This window comes from Jaculus jaculus, chromosome 14 (assembly GCF_020740685.1).
Source record: "Jaculus jaculus isolate mJacJac1 chromosome 14, mJacJac1.mat.Y.cur, whole genome shotgun sequence".
NCBI lineage: Eukaryota > Metazoa > Chordata > Mammalia > Rodentia > Dipodidae > Jaculus > Jaculus jaculus.
The window spans coordinates 61,811,880-61,831,418 of NC_059115.1; the positions used below are offsets into that span (position 1 = coordinate 61,811,880).

At 44.5% G+C, this 19,539-nt stretch overlaps 1 protein-coding gene across 3 annotated transcripts in view; it reads left to right on the top strand.

The window, feature by feature from the left end:
- The window catches only part of Sema6a (semaphorin 6A), a 130,887-nt gene that overhangs the window by 66,085 nt on the left and 45,263 nt on the right, over window positions 1-19,539 (top strand). For all 3 annotated transcript variants that reach the window (XM_004651556.2, XM_045133261.1, XM_045133262.1), the window contains exons 2-7: window positions 1,943-2,080; window positions 4,381-4,498; window positions 9,089-9,149; window positions 10,153-10,215; window positions 11,596-11,697; window positions 16,789-16,879. In XM_004651556.2, the coding sequence (XP_004651613.1) occupies window positions 1,981-2,080; window positions 4,381-4,498; window positions 9,089-9,149; window positions 10,153-10,215; window positions 11,596-11,697; window positions 16,789-16,879 (535 nt within the window). In that variant the 5' untranslated portion in view covers window positions 1,943-1,980. The remainder of the gene's footprint in view (window positions 1-1,942; window positions 2,081-4,380; window positions 4,499-9,088; window positions 9,150-10,152; window positions 10,216-11,595; window positions 11,698-16,788; window positions 16,880-19,539) is intronic.

Consider the following 19,539-nt stretch of genomic DNA (forward strand, 5'->3'; position numbering starts at 1 on the left):
GGTGTTGTGTTTATGTTTTACTTACTCTTGTTATTGATTTCAACCCTTGCACGTTATACAGAGCAAGGCCCATGAGAAACAAACGTGACACCTCAGAGCATCTTTCCATATTAGGGAGAACAGGCAAAGCTTGCTTACCTGCCTGGAAATACATCACATGTCTTTTAGTAATAGATTGCCCCTGTGAACAAGGGATCATTTAAAGTTTATTTTTAGTCGGCACATCAGAGATGGAATTGTTTAGGCTTTTCTGTCAACTTCTCTCCCTCTTTGATTTTTGAGATAAAGCCAATTAGTGAATGTGTACTTTTTCAATTGAAGAAATGATTAAGGCCCAACGGAGCGTGTAAAATTATAACTTAGGAGGCAATACTTGGGACTTGTTAATGCCTTTTGCTTTGGCATGAAAAAGAAAAGAGACAGAGGAGTCTTAACACCAAATGGTGTTCCACAAAACATGGGTTAGCAGTTTGCTTGCCAAGTTAACTTTCAAAGACATTTAGGTTACTAGGTTTGACATTTCCATACACGTATCTTCAGTGTTGGATGGGTTATTAGAAAATAGCTTTGTTCAGGGCTGGAGAGATGGCTTAGTGGTTAAGCGCTTGCCTGTGAAGCCTACGGACCCCGGTTCGAGGCTCGGTTCCCCAGGTCCCACGTTAGCCAGATGCACAAGGGGGCGCACGCGTCTGGAGTTCGTTTGCAGAGGCTGGAGGCCCTGGCGCGCCCATTCTCTCTCTCTCCCTCTATCTGTCTTTCTCTCTGTGTCTGTCTCTCTCAAATAAATAAATAAATAAATAAATAAATAAATAAATAAATAAATAAATAAATAAATAATTTTAAAAAAAAAGAAAATAGCTTTGTTCAAAAAGTTCATCTTTGCCACGCTGCTTCAAAGACCACTTCCTTTGAAAGAAGAAAAGATAGCCCATTTTGCATTAAAACCAATGTTTGTTTCCTCAATGATGTGTCATGTACTGTGAGTCTTCTTCACTGGGGCCTAGCAGTTCCACATGTGAGTTTTATGTCTAGGAAGAGATTCTGAAGTGATCTGCGTCTTAAAAAAAATTTTTGTGTTTTTGTGTCTAAGGTGACTATAAAATCACATAAAGAGGTGAAAAGTCTCATTGAAGAGGGTTAGCAGGAGATGGAAATGAGCAAATAGAGTCAGGTGCGCGCGCGTGTGTGCGTGTGCGTGTGCGTGTGTGTGTGTGTGCGTGTGTGCGCGCGCGCGCGCGTGTGTGCGTGTGTGTGTGTGTGTGTGTGTGTGTGTGTGCGCGCGCGTGCGCGCATGCACAAGTTCTGGGGCAGAGGAACGGTGCCTGGAAACTACAATCATTCAGTTCACTGACTTTTACAACAAAGCTGGAAATCCTCGAATATCATCAGACAATTGCCAGTACTGGCAACGACTTCAGCTTTCTGAGAGATCCTTGGCTGGCCAAACATGTTTTGAGAGGTGGTAGTTGTGTAAATGTGCTGAGAGAAGTTTTGTTGTTGTTGTTCTTAAAAGAGGTTCTCAGTTGTCCATGTCTTCTGGAAAACACAGGCTTTTCCTGATTTGTAATAGAAGCTTCTTGGCCTACCATGGTCCTGGTCAAAGGAGCCAAGGCTGTGTGCTGTATTTGGGAGAAGCTGCAACAGGGCTCAGGAAATAGGGGTAAAAGGAAAGCCCAAAGCGTACTGAGTATGCGTTCCTTATATAAAACACAAGCCAGTGAATTCTCCATGGGCAAGGTATAACCCAGGCTGGCTTGGCACCTGAGCCAGTTCTCCTGCCCTCAGCCTCCCAAGGGCAGAGATGGCAGGTCTAGATAGACTCACCATGACCAGGGAGAGCCCAAGGTATAAAAATGAATCTTCATTTCTATGGCATCGAATAAAGCTGACTTGCAAAACAACTGCAGAAAAAAAATAAAGATGCTTCTTTGCTCTTTGGCAGGGTGAAGTAAAGAAAGAAAGTCTCCCCGCCGAACTACTATGAGGCCAGAAGCCTTGCTGCTATATCTCACACTGCTGCGCTTCGCTGGGGCTGGCTTCCCAGAAGATTCCGAGCCAATCAGTATTTCGCATGGCAACTGTAAGTACAGCGAGCTCACCCGCTTGCTCCTTCCGTGGACATGTTAGCCTGCACCAAGCTTGTCGCACAGTTAAGTAGAAAGGGGGCTTGGTCATCATAATCTGTGTATATACCCAAGGTAGATAATTCCAGTCTGGTCACATTGATGGGATGACTGTGAGGTGGTTTTGGAATGTCCTGTAAGGACCCTAATGAAATCTCAGCCGCTATGCAGAGGCCATGCTCATCCTCGGCAACCAGCTGTGTGGGCAGGTACTGCGGTCACACCAGCGCTTCCTCTACGGATAACCTGCTCTCGCCAGTCTGTGGATATTGTTCCAAGACTTGAAAGGAGAAAGTAACTTTGTTCTGAAATACTTCAGAGAAAAATTACTTGAATTTTTTTTTTAGCCCTAGAAATTATGTCCTTGCTGTGGTAAAGACCGATCTGGAGTTTGCAGAGGACCTGTTCATTTTGCTATATGTTTCCTTGTCAGAGGTAGATGCTGACGTGCTTAAAACTTCCGCTGCCTCCTCCAAAGGGGGAAAAAAATCCTACCTGTGTTTTTTGAAAAGAACATCCAGTTTTCGACTTTACTGTGTGTCCTCGAAAGCACTATTTTATCTTACTAAAGGTGAAAGAGGATGAAAGAGAACATTTTTCTCCAAGTTTCTGCTTTCCCAACAAGCATCCCAAGATGAAGACTGGGTGAACCTTACAACAGACATTCAAACTTAATACGGTATACCAGCGAGATCCACCAATGTCCAGCTCTCAGCTGGCTCTTCTTCTTCTTTCTTTTGTTAAATTTTCACTTATTTATTTTATTTTTTTTTTTGTTTTTTTGAGGTAGGGTCTCACTCTAGCTCAGGCTGACCTTGAATTCGTTATGTAGTCTCAGGGTGGCCTTGAACTCATGGTGATCCTCCTACCTCTGCCTCCTGAGTGCTGGGATTAAATCAGCTGGGTTTTCTAAAATGACAAGAGAGGTAGTTTTGCAAAGATAAAGAGGCAAGACTGACAACATAAACAACTAGAAAACAAAAGGCCAAAGGGCATGGCCAAAAGACCAAATTGTATAGTCCAGTGTTGCTGCTCCTGAAATGGCAGAGGCACCCACTTAGGGTTTAGGCACCAAATAAGTGTCTGTTTGTCTCCACTTGAGATAATATTTCCATCTTGCGTGTCCCACTGCAGAAGGGAGATTCGCCTCGATATGCTACTGACAGTCATACATCATGACCTAAATCTGTGGCGATAGAGACGCAGGAGTTGTTTTGGCATCCTTCTGGAAGAACCCAGAGCCCTGGAAGGAAGAACACAAAGTAATCTTACACCAAGCTTGTCTGCGAGTAAAATATTGAGGCTCTCTAGTAAGACAGCACTGTGAGAGAAAGGCAGATATCACAGGGCTAAAGAGAAGGTCCAGATAGGACACGGTTACAACCTCCATGCCTCCCCAGAAACTCTTGTCTTTTAAAGGTGATTCACGTCTCCTCCCTTTCTTTGGAAGATTGCCAATGCTCTGGAGACTATAGGTTTAGAGGCAGAAAGACGTTGAGACGTAGGTATTTCTAAAGGTCAGATATTATTACAGATTACCTACTCTCAGCCAAAGCGAACTGTAAGGAAAAAAGAAAATGTGCTCACAGACTCTCTGAGTGAGGGAAATTCCAGATCACTGGACTGGCTCCTCTCACTTTGACCCTGTCCTGTCAAAGCCCACATTTCTGTGAGATTAGCCAATTGCTTAACTCTGCAGTGAACTTCCCACAGTTCCTAGAATGCCATCCAACCTTAGCCGGGCTGCCCTCAATAGTAGATTATTCCAACCGGACGCCTGTGGAGACTGTATTTTTCTTCTGGCTCCTGAGCGAAGGCTCTCGCCTCCAGACCACATTCCCTTTGTGGTGATTGATGGAAGGGCAGCTTTGAACACACTTTTGTCCGGAGACAAGATCTTTGGCAGCCTGCCCCCCTCAGGCTCAGCACTTCACAGAAGATGAAAAGAAAACGGTTGAAGAAAAGAGAACCTTCATGCATAGGGTTCACCAGCAAGTTTAACCCCCAGAAATTGTGACACTTAGCAATGTTAAGTCCGGGCTTATTATCATCTGGAATTGGAGTGTAACTTGATCATCCTGAAAGAGAATCACTCAGTATTTCCTGAAGCGACAGACTCACTTGGAGGTGGGACCAGGGTGGCACAGTCTGAATTAAACATGGTTTCACTTTGTGGCCCACCCCCTCCTCACCCTGCCCTCCCAATTCCTGCCTTGACCTGCTTTTCCCTCTCTTGCCCCATCTCTGCTTTTCACAGATACAAAACAGTATCCGGTGTTTGTGGGCCACAAGCCAGGACGGAACGCCACACAGAGGCACAGGCTGGACATCCAGATGATCATGATCATGAACAGAACCCTCTACGTTGCTGCTAGGTATGGGGCCGAACCTCCTGCCTCCATCAGCGTGTCCCCTCATTACACGTGCTCAATCCGCCAGCTATGATCAAGTCTCAGACACTGGCGTCAGGACCTGCATTATTTTAAGCTGAAAGCTACTTTGCTTTTGTCAAGCAATCATGCTTTCACAATTTTCCATGTCTGATTAACCTTGTGTGGATTTACAGAGAAATAATTGCATGTTTTGGAGCTTAGATTCAAATAGTCTGCTGTGTATCTCAAACATATATACAAATATTTACGCAGGTGCCCTGCAGAGTATTTCACTCCTTGATCGCTGTTCGTTAAATTAACTTGAATGTGGAAGTTTGTGTTATACAGGGTTTCTGTAGGTGTCTATTAAACCTATTTTTACTTTTGCAGTGAGTCTATTCGACATTACTGTGAAAAATTAGCGGCAGTAACCCGAGTCGGTACTGAGTGGTAGGTTTCAGAAGAGTGTCTTAAGTTTGCAACAACAGCGATAATAATAATAATAATAATAATAATAATAATAATAATAATAATAAAAAATACCACTCATCCTTTGGGGAAATGACATCTGAATAGACTGAGGCTGAGTGGAATATGAATACTTCCACAGCAGAGGCCACATGAGCTTTTGTGCCAGCTCTGTCCTGATTTAGACTGGACTCCAGGTTCTCAGGTTATAGGCTTTCTTTGCCAGGTGGGGTTATTAGGTGAGTGTGTTAATGAAGTCCATTGTGATTCCAACAATGTGTGGTCCCGTATTTGGGGTGTAACTCATTCACTGTGTTTCCAAATGGGCAGCAGCAGGGGCTACCACCCCGAGCCGTCACCGTGGGGTCTCACCTAGCTCTAAAGTCGATGAGTCATTTCATACCAGGACTAAGAGAGCCACATGGTGTTGGTATGGGGCTATGCGTGTACGTAGAGAACAGATAATTCACAACAGCTCCTTTAAAGATTCTTTTAAAGTACATAAATATTCCAGGACGGCGCCACGAAGTGTTTAAAATATCTTGATACTGGCTCCTAGTGGGTCACAGGAAGAAAGCTAAACCGCAAGTGCACCGCATGCTAATATAATAGATCTCCGTGAGATCTAAGTAGAAGTGTGACTTCTTTACATCAATTCATGGATCCCAGAAACAACCTCAGGAGAAAGAATTCCTGTCTTGCCTATGTCTTAAGGAAGGAATCTAGCCAGGTGCAGTGGTATACACCAGCACTCGGGTGACAGAGGTAGGAGGATCGCGGATTTCAAGGCCATGCCGAGACGACATAGTGAATTCCAAGACAGCCTGGGATACCTCAAGGAAAAGGAGAAGCAGAAGGAGGAGGAGGAATCTATGGGTCAGAGATGGGGAAATGACTGGGTCCAGTGGAAGGGTTCTGTCCACTCCCTTCTTTGCACTGCTCACTGAGAAATGTTCTGCTAAGTTTCTTTCTAACAGCTGTTGCCTAAGAGCAATCACTGGTTATTCATTCTGGCCCATTCCAGTGAGGCCTCAGGTCCCACCTCTGGTGGCAGAGCAGCCATGTCTTAAAGACCCTTCTGAATTCAGATTACATTCGTATCCAGTTATATCTAAAGGCTGATTAGAACGAATGATTAAGCACCAAATCTGTGAGAAATGGGCCCACTAAGAAGTCCCCTGTGAATTGTTCACTTAGCAGCCAAGTGTCTGGGAACAAAAGTGGTTACAATAGACAGCCCCTGTACCCAGTGATTTGGTGTGGGTGTGGGCTGCTGGCCCAGGGCTACGTAGACTTTAAAAGTGCCCATTATTCCAACTCATTAATACCAAGACAGTTTCACCTGAACTCCCTTCCTCCAGGAAAGGACAAAGAAGAAATAGGAAAAAAAAAAAAAAAAATAGAAGAAATACATTGCTTTTCAAAGCTATGCAGCAGACACACTATTCATTCAAGGTCAAGTTTATAACACCCTAGCACTGATGTGTTGGGTTTTGCTCCATACCTAGCCACTTTCCTTCAATAAACACACTGAGAAATTCTTAAAGGAGTTTCATGGCTGCCATATTTAAGGCCCCTCCTTTTAATTTCACATTCCCAACAGACACATCTAGGTTCCTAGACAGTAAGTTAACATTATGTAAAGTGAACTCCTTCTCATGGGCTCAAGTCATGGCAACACACTTCAGTATGCTCAGTGGAGGGGTAAAAAGGAAGTCCTAGGATGGGTTTAATTTATGTTCCAGTGACTAAATTCAGAAGAGGATCCTGTGAACCCTGGGATGCACATGGGCAGTGGGAAATGATCCCTCACCCTGTATTATGCTGGACCAAGAAGCATTGCTTCTATTTGCTGGGGCCTTGTGATGTTTGAGACATTGAAAAAGATTGTCATCATCCAAAAGGGGATTTCATTCATGGGATTGGCTTCTTCTAGACAAATGGCGGTAGCAATTGAAAGCTAAGTCTCATCCTGAACCCCCAGAGACCCGATGGGATTTGGTGGCAAGAACCCTTTCCAATGCTTTCTTATTATTATCCACTTTGTAAATTTCCTCTTTCGTTTCAATCTCCAAGCTACTAATTAACATAAATAGGCCATGCCAAAAGAGGGCAATCTGAGAGCTTTCTGAGGACTTGCCAATGCATATTAATCAGTTGTTAATTTACCATTCATATATTCAGCTTCTACTTAAAGTTTCTGAAGGCAGGCAGGGCGAGAAAAACCTGGTACCAACATGGCAGCCAATTGCAGGCCAATAATGCTGACCACACCACCCCCATAAAGTCACATGGGTGATACACAATGCAATAAACTGCCTTGAAATTAAAGGGCACAGTGGTTCTGCCACCCTACTAAAGTCATGGAAGCCTCTCAATGCAGCAGTTTATGAAACAGCCTCTCCCCCTTGCAATCTTTACCCAAACACATTCTCCTTCTCTCATACACATCCATACACACACACACACACATACACACACACACACACACACACACACACACACGCACGCACGCACACATGGGGGGGGAGGGAGAGAGTTCAGCAGTAAACAAGGGATTTCTTAAGCCAACATGTCTGCACTCTACTTTTATTTGCACATGAGAAACATGCTTCTGTTTTTCTCTGTTGTGTTTTCTCTAAAAGAAGGAGCAAGCAGATTTCCCAAGAACTGAATGCATGTGTGTGCATATTATTATATACACAAACATACATGAATCCTGAAAAGAGTCCCCCCCCACACACACACACACCCCTCGCTTCCTTGTAAGTAATGAAGGAACTTGAAAGTCTGTGTGGGAGCCCTGAGGTCCTGGTTTAAACTGTGGATAATTTTTCCAGCCCCAGGACTTCCTGCATTTTAGAAAAAGTCAATATTATTTCAAGGGAAAATGAGCTGTTTGGCTTTCCCTCACTCACCCCCCATCTCCTTCGTGGAGTGTAGTTCTTTTCTTCTGAATCCTAGACAAAACCACCCTTGTTCTCTGCTCACACAGAAGGGGAGGTTTAAATATAGCCCCACACCTGAGCGGCTGATTCTCTTTCTCCCTTTCCAAGGGGGGAGGAGGGATTAGAAGAAAACCGTAAAGACAACCCAATTCCCAGCCCAACAGGGGCGTGAACAGAAGCGAGACATGGCAACTTTAGCTCCTGTTTTTTATACTTTAACTCACCATCCTCTTGTGGCTTCTGGAAATAATTTTACCTCTCTCATCGTCCGTCTTACTGATCAAATTATCAAAGCTAAGATTGGAAATACATTTTCTGAAGAGTGATGGAGATGGGGATTAGCTTTTTGTTAGGCCCTGTGATGAACAAGGTAAATGTGTTTGAAGAGCATGAAAGAGCAGGCGAGCCCATATATGGGTTTCAGCCTTTGGACCAGTTTAACCTTTCCCCCCTCCTGGGCTCCAGCCACGCATCTTCTGTGGTTCTGCCATTAGGAACATGGTTACTCTGGGAAATTTTAAAAAATATTTTATTTATTTGAGAAAGAGAGGGAGAGAGAGAAAGGGGCAGAGAGAGGAAGAGGCATTGAGAGAATGGGCACACCAGGGCCTCCAGCCACTGCAAACAAACTCCAGAGGCATGTGCCACCTTGTGCATCTGGCTTACATGGGCCCTGGGGGGTTGAACATGAGTCCTTTGGCTTTGCATGCGAGTGCCTTAACCGTTGCGCCATCTCTCCACCCCTACTCTGGGAAATTTTTGTAAAAGATATCCCATACATGGGGCTGGAGAGATGGCTCTGCGGTTAAGACGCTTGCCTATAAAGCCTAATGCCCCAGGTTCAAAATCTCCACGTAGGCCAGCTGCACAAAGTGACAAAGTGGCGCATGCATCTGCAGTGTATTTGCAGTGGTTGGAGGATATATCTGCATGCATATACATAAAATATTTTAAAAAGTGATATCCCATAGAGAAAGAAAACATGAGGTATTAGAACTTGCTAAGTGTGAGTCGAGACATCTCCTGCATGTTAAGTTCTCTCCTTCTAGCCTGTGGATGTCTTCTTTCTTAAAAATGTAGAGCCGATCTGCCCCAAACACACTATAACTCATTCTGCGGAAAATGAACTGTCTTGACTCTAGAGTTTGACCTTGCATTAATTTTTCTTTGTTTACAGGGACCATATTTATACTGTTGATATAGACACATCCCACACAGAAGAAATATATTGTAGCAAAGTAAGTTGTTTTCAAACCATCTTTCTAAAGTGGAGGCTCTCAGGATAGTTTTTGAAGAGAATATGCATTTTAAGTGCAGTGCTTGAAACGACATGGCTAATACTGATTTGGAAATGACAACACATGCCTTGTGACAAATTGGGAATAGGCTAGAGTTTACTCCATGTTCTAAAACCCTATTTCATACATCATATTCATTGATGTATGCATACATTTTGGAGTTTTAGATACTTTCTAAAGTCCTTTAATATTGTTATTTGTCCAGGAAAATGTCAATTTTCATAAGTAAATCTGCCCCACAAAGATATTAACGTTCCAATATTAATTAATGTTTCTGTCATCCAATATGAAATTGATTTGACTGTTGTGGTCCTGTAATTTAATCATTATCCATTTCAGACACACATAAACTTAATACAAGCTTGCCTCGCAACTCCACACGGGGATATTTTAGTTAATGAAACCTGTGGAATAGAAGGAGACCTTCCCGTTGGCCCACTCATTTATATGAATGAGCATAACCTGAATTAAATCTTTGTTCACCTAAAGTGAATGTCTCCTTTATGCCTAAGAAAATGACTTCTGTAATTTAAAGAACAGGCCTTCTTTACAAAAAAAAAAAAAAAAAAAAAAAAATTTACTAACTGAAAAGAAAGGCAAAGGCACATATTTTGTACAAATGAGCAAGTTACTTTTGAGACTTCTTGTGAAATTTCCATGCTGTTTTTTCTTCTTCCCTTTCTCCCTTTACCATTGTCTCAAAGAGAAAGAGCATTTTGTAGCATAATGAATAGATAAGAGTTCAAAATTAAATGAATGTTTTCATCTCTAATCTTTTGTTGTTATGGTGAATTAATCATGGAGAAAGGGTGTGGAAAGCTTTCAATAAATAAATAAATAAATATATATATATATGTTCAGCCTCTAGTCTCCCCAGGGGAACTTTTAAAATCAAATGCAACAACCTCTGGGCTCTAATTGATTTCTTTCTTGATCCCTGCAGAAGCTGACGTGGAAATCTAGACAGGCCGATGTAGACACGTGCAGAATGAAGGGAAAACATAAGGTAGGCAATTTTCATTTCTCCTGTAAGCTGCCACTTTGGGTTAGGGTTTTGACGGCTATCCCCTGGCGTAGACTACTATGTACAATGCATCATGCTATTCCCTTTTCCCCAGTAATTGCTTTTTCCATCAACTTATTGAAGGCTTTAATTTGCAAAAAAAAAAAAAAAAATAGTTTGCTTTTAATGTGATGAAACATTACAACAGCTGCCAGGACTGCATTGTGAATTCCTTAGGCGCAGTCAGGATTATGGACACAGAGCTGGCCACCTGAGTCTTCTGAGTGCTCTGATCCAATAGCCCACCTCAAGGCAGCTCCAGGAGCCTGCCAAAGCGCTCATAAAAGACTGTCACAGACCTGTGGGCTTTTGAGCTTTTGGTCATGTAACAACATAAAAATGTAAGAGTCCCAGAAATCCCCACCCCCTCTCACTCTCTGTCTCTCCTCTCAGCTGACCATGCCTAGACTAACCCTGGGATCTCGGAACCTCCTCCTGTTATGGTGATTTAAAATACCTTTGAGTTGAAAAGAGGGAGGTGCCATGACCCCCCAACCCCTACCTAAGCACATCACCTCCCTGGAGGGCTAGTTCCCTCCCTTTCCCATAAAACCCTCTCTCTGACCTGATCTCACCTTCCTGCTTTCTGGCTCATCTCCCCTTTTCTCTCCCTCCTCCCCCTCTCTTGAGTCCTCTCTCTCTTTTCCTGGTGTGTGGCCCCTCTTTCTTCCTCCTCTATTTCTTTTTCTACCCACTCCCTTCCTCTCTTTCTCCCTCTTCCTCTCACTGTCCTCCATCCATTGCAATGAAGTCTTGAACTCAAGGGACTCTTCATTCTGGTGGCTCTATTTGTAACTCCAAAAATCTAACAACAAGCAAATAAACGAACCCACTTCAACCAGAAGGACTTGTACATCGAGGGACCTTGGATTGTCTGGCAATAAAAGTGTGATAGATCCAGGTGTGGTGGCGCACACCTTTAACCCCAGCACTTGGGAGGCAGAGGTAGGAGGATCATTGTGAGTTCGAGGCCACCCTGAGACTGCATAGTGAATTCCAGGTCAGCTTGGGCTAGAGTGAGACCCTACCTCAAAAAACCCAAAAACAAAAATAAAAATAATAAAAACATAAAAAGGCCAGTGTGCTGGGGGTTGCCACATTCAGCATGCCTTCCTTCTGTGACAAAATGAGCAGTTTTCAATCCTATGCAGTGCTTTTATTTACTGCTAAGTAACTGTCAACATCATCTTTTGGCTAGAGCCTTTAAAAGGGAAGCTCCAGCGCCATGCACCTCTGCTGCCTTGCAGTGACCTTGCCGTTGGCAAAGCATGGCATGGCATATGATGAAAGCACTCCTACTGAACAGTTCGCCTTCTTTTCCAGGACGAGTGTCACAACTTTATTAAAGTTCTTCTCAAGAAAAATGACGATGCTTTGTTTGTCTGTGGAACCAATGCTTTCAACCCTTCCTGCAGAAACTACAAGGTAAATGCCATTTGCCTGTTCACTACCTCACCAGGAGGAATTTCATAAGTTACTGTGATTTTTTTTTTTTTAATTTTTATTTTACCTGCAACAACCTAAGAGGGGAAACTCAATACCATCTGCGACCCCTGTGCTTGTTCAGCTTAATGTATTGCTGTGTATGAGTGTTCCTGGGCAGGTTTCTGAGTTTCCTGGGTTGTTTTTTTTTTTTTTCTAGGGTTGATTGGCACATCTTTAAAAAGCCTTCCCCACAAAAGAAGTTCCTATAAGTCTCCATTATGCAGAGGACTGCCTATGTACCATGTGGCCGTACCATGTGAACCTCCCCTCTTACTCTTTCTCTTTCTCCTTCCCACCTCCAGATGGCCTCTTCTCTCTCTCTCTCTCTCTCTCTCTCTCTCTCTCTCTCTCTCTCTCTCTCACACACACACACACACACACACACACACACAGACACAGACACACACACAACCCTGCACTTAATTGGTCAGGGATTCTCCTTCTAAAAGGCATCCCTCAAGCGTGCCATTTGAGACTGTAGGTAGACCTTCCCCTTGGTCTGACTTTCAAGATCACAGGAACTAAAATCTGTTTAGTAGTCAGCTCACTTGACCGAGGCCTTTATACAAAGAAAAGGTGTGCGGGACTTTTTTTTAAAATTTTTTTTTTAAATTTATTTGAGAGCGACAGACACAGAGAGAAAGACAGATAGAGGGAGAGAGAGAGAATGAGCGCGCCAGGGCTTCCAGCCTCTGCAAACGAACTCCAGACGCGTGCGCCCCCTTGTGCATCTGGCTAACGTGGGACCTGGGGAACCAAGCCTCGAACCGGGGTCCTTAGGCTTCACAGGCAAGCGCTTAACCGCTAAGCCATCTCTCCAGCCCGTGCGGGACTTTTTGTGTGTCCCAAAGAGCCAACGAATCCAGTCACCGTGGACGCGGCTGGGACACGAGGGGTTCCTGAGCTGACCCAGCAGCAATCAGATGGTCCGAGGTCTTTGCTCCACCCTTTAGTTTTCCTTCTTCCTGCCAAGTATTTTTACTCAGGAAACATGGGTTTTGTGTCTACTGTGGCCAAGCACTGAGGTTACAGAGACAGAAAAGGCCTCAGCTCTTAGGGAAGCCCAGCCCAGGGAAGAAGGCCACAGGCCTGTGCAGCTGCTGCCATGATGTCATGATGTGGACAGTTAGGAAAGCCAATGCATGTGGCTCTACTCCTGCCCGAGACAGACTGGAGAAAAGCTGCTGGAGAAGGGCAGAGAGTCCATCTCTGGAAAGTTCCCACCTGTTTTCCTCACGCCTGGAATAAGAACCCCCCAGCCCAGTGAAACACAGATTGTCTACAAGGGCAGAGACCACCTCTGTGATTGCTCACAACCTGAAATAGCACCTCCTGGTCTCGTGTTGGGATAAACCATGAACTGGGGGAGATCTCTGGGCCCTCTCTTGGCCAGTGCACAGCAGGGCTGCCGTCGGTGTGCGCAGGGAATAGGGGAGGCTGGGCTTGGGGAGCAGGAAGGGGGTTTCTACTGTGCCTCAAGAAGATGGTTGGAAACCTTCTTTACAGAGCTGTGTGGGGAGAGATACTGATCTGGATTTTACCGTCCCGTGATGCAATCCCGAGTGTGAAGAATGAGGAAAGCAGTCTTGAGGCCAGAATCAGAATCAGTGGGCTTACCAGAAAACACCCTCCTGTCCGTCCCCCCTCCCCAGCCTTTTCTCAACCGAAACATCACAGGGGACCATCTACTTTACCTTCCACCTTGCTTTTGGAAGCTCGCCCCAGCAGGACCAAGTCAAGGGTGAAGAAAGGGAGGTCCTTGGCTTAGGCACAAAATGTACCAGCATACATAAACATACAGTAATTGAGATAAACACGATTCGCATGCAGTCTGTTTAAAAAATCAAGGTCAGTACTAAAAAAGTCTATTCTAAACAAAAGGCCAAGTTTTAAAAATCCACCCTCTTAACAGACACAGGCCAGTGGCAGCTTACAATTTCAACTTTAATTCTACCACTTGATATTTCGCCCTCGTTTGTCATTGGTTAGAACTCATTAATACCACTGCTTCTAACACACCCCAAGGAGCCCCCTAGCTGGAAAGCTATCTGCCATGATGTGTCACGAGTCTTCTTGGCACTGGGACACACAGGCCATGGGAGGTCTGGCTCATTGCTCCCTTTGTGAATGTTCCATTTCCCACAGTGCCTCACCTACACGGATGCTCTCACCTCTCCCTTGTAGGCAGAGCTGCGCACACATGTTTCAGGAGCTTGGTCGCCCAGAAGCCACACACAGGAGGTGGTCACACACATCTTGTCTCTACCCCAGCAAATGTCAACGCTCTTTTGGCCTCGGGGCGCAGCATGACTTTGCTGATGATTCGGGACATGAAGTATTGGGTTGCAGGCAGAACGAAAACTCCTCTCTCTTAAGTGCTTTTAATCAACAGATCAGGGAGAAGATCTCAAGGCACAAATGGTAACTGGTCTTCTGCTGAAAAACTCCAGTCTCATCAAAGCGCAGAAGCATCGCTATTTTTAGAGCGACCTGCGACAGGAAAGGGACAGGTTTTCAGTCTTTGCCTCTCTACCACGCCCTGTATTTATTCAATTTTTATTTGAAAAAGTAATGTGCAGGAAATAATGTAGACTCCAATAAGATTTATCTTCATTTCTTTTTTTCTTTTTGACAGTTTCATACACTATAGACATAAAGTATTTTGATCATATTCACCACCTATTACCCTCTCTTCTCCCCCTCCCCGGGGAAGAGTTTGAAGGCTTCCTACCATATATTTAAAGCTACACTCACATCTTTATTCCTCTTGTGTGCTCTAGACCTCGTGAACTTTCTGCAGAAGTTAGGTATGCTCTTCACGGAACTATTTATACCCCTCTGGGGTTGTACTTTCCCAGGAGTTGTGGTTTTAGTCGGAGATTTGAACACTACAAGGATTCATTCTTACTTCAGGGAGTGAGGACTTTCCAGGGCGGGGGGGGGGGGGAGGCTAGTGGCTTGAATGTATTCTCCTTGGACTTTTCCAAAGTCACAACCCAGTGGTCGGTATGTGAATCCTTCACTGCTTCCTGCCTTTGACTTCTCTGTCGAGATCAGCACCTTTTAGGATCAGGTACAATATCCTGCTTGCATGTTGTTTTCCCATCATTGGGATTAGAGCCTATTGCCCTTGGGATCAAGCATATCTCTTGCATTACTGCCTGCAGCTGAATGCTTGCCAGGCCCGCAGACCACAGAGCCTCACAGTTGCACAGAAAGCTCTGGTAGGGACAAAGTATCTGAAAAGGACTTTCCCGAGGAGTGTCCTGAGGGGCAGGAGTGTCTTGCTTTAAAGGATGTATGATTTGGACTCTCTTTTTCCTTAAAAAGTTATCTTTTAAAGACTACAGCTTTACGCAATTCTCAACTGGTTTACAAGGATAACTTCAACAAGGACTATTTCAAAGTGGTTGGAGAGGAAACCCTGGTCACATCTGCGAAACAGGCTTGAGGATGGCAGGTGCCAAGTGACTGGCTGGCACTAAGAGCTGCCAGCAAGACCCTCATTCTGCCCTCCTGAAGAGTGACATCAGCACCAGGGCCATTTTAGGTTCATCTTCTTTCCATCTTCAAATCCATGATCAAACCTTGCTACTCCCAGATGTTAAAATACCATAAAGCCAAAAGTTGAATTAGGCTATACATAAGTGTGAAAACATTAATGTCATGGAGAACATGCTGGCAAGATCCCGAAAGATTGGGCTGGAGACAGCAGGACTCACTCTACCACTGGTCAAGGTGGAGCAACCTCTGACCCTTGTGAAAGGTGTCCTTCCAACTCCCGTTGTGCTGTGTGTGGGGGTCAGTTCCATGAAGCTATTTGGGAGACCTGGCTCCTTCTCACACCTCTGCCATCTCTGAGGGTCCTGGCATCCTCCATACGTGGTGGGGGCAAATGGCTTTACAACTCCACCGGCCACAGCATGTGGCCGCAAAGGGTGGTCTAGAGGAAAGGGAAATGGAGCTTGGTGAACGAGGAGGGAGGCTTTTTCACACTTACAAATGCCTCTGGGGTCTGGCTTTTGTATTTCACCTGTAGGCTGCTGAGAAGGTGAGTCATAGACCCGTGGGTGACTACTACATGTTGAAAATAAGTAAGAAAGCTAGGTTTTTATGTGAAAAGTTGAGATTTCAGTCCATTCTCATTCTCTCTCTCTCTGTCTCTCTCTATCTCTATCTCTCTCTCGTGTGTGTGTGTGTGTGTGTGTGTGTGTGTGTGTGTGTGTGTGTGTCTTCCCATACTAATTTGGCTGAAGAAAACTCACAAGCAGTCCAGCTCTGACCTCGAAACCTCTAGCATCAAGGAAGCGCCCTGTGGTGGACACAGGCGATGCAGAGCAGTCAGGTGGCTTTGGCTTCCGGCTGTTTTGGCCCTGCAGGACGTGGGCACCTCCTGGGCCTCTGCCTTCCTGCTGTGCACGCTAAGGCTGGGATACACCTCTAAAATCTCTTTCGGAGGGAGCTGCCACCCCACGATGCTAAGGCAGATGTGGCTGAATTCTCCTTGCATCTGTGGTTGTTCACAGTGGCTGATGTCACATTGCTCTACCAAGTAACCTGAGGAAAAATTCCGGTGTCTCCTACTGGGATTTAATCCACATAGGAAAGACTTGTCAGGCAAAACAAATCCAGAAACCAAGATCATTCTCTATAGAGTTCATGACTCAATATATAATTGGGGCAGGAAGATTTTTTTTCCCAGTAATGGCGGCAGAGCAGAAATTTCCCTTTGCTTATTTCTCGACCACTCCACTAGAATGTGGAAACCTGTGTATTATAATGTGTAAGAGTCAAGCAGACATGATCAGATTTCACACTACTAATTGTGGAGCCTTGGTCAAGTTACCTATCTTTCTAAACCTCTACTTTTCATCTGAAACCAATAGATTTGCCTAAGAGGGCATTTAAAAGCATTTTTTATTTTTTTGCAGGAATACATATGAATTAATCTGAGCATTAAGCACTTGGTAAAAAACCAGTTACTGTTGCCGGTGGTTGTTGGTAGTGATTAAGTCCTATTATTTTATTTAGATCGACTCCTTGGAGCCTTTTGGGGATGAATTTAGTGGAATGGCCAGATGCCCTTACGATGCCAAACATGCCAACATTGCCCTGTTTGCAGGTAAACGACCTGGTTTCTTCACATTTGCCTTTCTGTGACCCAGCCTGTGGCTGAGAGCCGGCTCTGGATGGTTTCTATGGAGTTGCAGTTGTACTTTGATTCTCTGATGAATACTGTAATTAGGAATGCCTTTTCCACTTGAACTTAGTATAGAAATTGTAGTTTTGCTTCTTAGAAGAAGTCGTTGCCTCTCGTCCACAGGCTTTTTTTGCTTTGAGAAAAAGCTAACAGCAGAACACTGAACATGTGATGGCATGTTTGGGCTCCAATCATAGAAACTCACCTGGAACCACCACTGTGGATTTAATGTTTGAGATCGCCTAGACTTTGGTCGGTCTCACTCAGTGGCAATCTTCTGAAAATGACAGCTCCTTTGGCATTTCTCTGTCTCACCCTCTGTATATATTTATTTATTTGAGAGAGAGCCAAACAGGAAGATAGACAGACAGAGAAAGAGGCAAATGGAGATTGGGCATGCCAAGGACTGTAGCCACTGTAAACAAACTCCAGACGCATGTGCCACCTTGTGCGTCTGGCTTACGTGAGAACTGGGGAATTGAACCTGAGTCCTTAGCCTTCACAGGCAAGCGCCTTAACCACTGAGCCATCTCTTCAGCCCTGCCTAACCTTTTTTACACGACCACTGTTCTTACAGCCAAGGATGGTAGCCAGCCCCAGGGAAAGCGGCAGGGATGCTTTTGTCTCCATGGAGAAAGGAAAAGGGAAAGAAACAAAAGGAAGCTTCTGAAAGCTTGCTCAGAGCCGTGAGGCAGCATCTGCCTTCTCAAATATCATTGACTTGATTAGGTTTCGTGCATATCTCCATCCAAAAGGCCGTAGGGGCTAAGGGGGTGATGCTGATAGATTAGGTGGGCCCATGCTCCCCAAACCCATCTCATCCTTCTGCTGCAGATAATCAGCTGCCATCTTCATCTTTAGTAGAATTTTTTGAGTACGAGTGTGTTCTAATTAGGAATTTGTTTAAAAATTCACTGGCCAGCTGCGTATGTGCTAGTGATGTGGAGAGAAAGGTTGGCGTGTCAGTGACACGTATCAAAGCAGCTCGCCATCATGTCCATCCTGGCAGCCGAAACCTGGCCCATCCCGGTGGAAGCGAGGCTTTAAGTCTTTGGTGATAGAACATAATTAGCTCCTGCTTCTTCACAGTGTCACCCATTGTGAGCCTCAATCCACAGTGACAGATTGTAGCAACAGGAAGGTTCCCAGGGTTCTCTCCCCGGGGACAGGACGGCGCTGTGGAGAAGCAGCCCCCACATTGTCAGGAACACACCCTGCCGGCCTGTATGTAAGCCTGGGTGTGAACAAGGCCAGGGAGCATTTAACGTAACGATACACTAAAGAGTGGTTTTTGTGCAGCCTGCCCTGCCCCGCCCCTGCATTGGAAAGGTGAGAAGGGCTAGGGTATGTGTCCACTGTGGCTCTCAAGCCCTTAAGAGCCATCAAGAACAAGACATGCCTTTCCCCATCCCAGGCGGCACTTTGGAACGGGTGAGATTCCGTAAAGGCTCAGTACTTATTCGTGGTAAATTTGAGGAATGGTATCGTACCCAAGAGATCACAGAATACTGTCCTGTTTCAGTGACGTTTTAAGGGTGCAACGAAGCATCCTGGAGAGCATCCAGGCAGAATATTCATATAGCACTCAATGATCCTTACAGGTATAACTGTATGACTCAGGGCTGTAAAAATGTAGAATATATATCCATAAGAAAAGTTGTAAGGTGTCAATATATACTTGTCAATACAAAGATTTGATCTCTACTGTTCAAATCCACGGAGTCAGCATTTTTTTTTTTAGCTACTACATGCATTTCTCAAAGAGTTCCAACTTGCCAGGCATAGTGTTGCATGCCTTTAAGAACAACACTTGGGAAGCAGAGGTAGGAGGATCGCCATGAGTTCTAGGCCAGCCGGGGACAGCATAGTGAATTCCAGGTCAGCCTGGGCTAGGTGGAAACTCTGCCTCCAAAAACAAAAAAAAAAAAAAAAAAGAGTTCAAACTTGAATTTGAGCAAATTTTAATTTTTAAGGCCAAAGGTAGATATCAAGACATTTACTTAAGTGTTTAAACTGTTTTTAAAACAAAGAACCTGAAAATCTACATATGGAGGAATGTAAAATACTACATTGGATATTTAAGTCACTTGACACTTGACATGTAATTAATGGAACGATACCATCCATTAAAATGAATCGAAGAATTTTCTTTTGGCTATAATTACTTTCCATGTAATCTACATAAATTTGTTATTTTTAAACACCTCATTTGGTTTTATGTTCACAGAGTGTTTGCTAATTCAGGAAAGAACCTAAAGGTTAGAGACTAATCTTCAGTCTTCATTCTGTTCTCCTGTAGCTCCATTTCCACACATCTCTCTCCCAAACCATAAATTCTCAAGGAAAGGCCAATTGGAACTTGGCTTCACTGCCTCCTCACTCCCGCTTACTTTTTTTGAATGTTGTGTATCTTAATATTTTCAGTTTCTGACTTTATAAATCCTGAAGTGAGGCACAGATCTGTCACTAAGCGTAGATTGGCAAGTCTTAATGATGTCTCCTTACTGGAGTAACGAGAAGAGATATGGCTGAGCGTGGCATACGCCTTTAATCACAGCACTTGGGAGGCAGAGGTAGGAGGA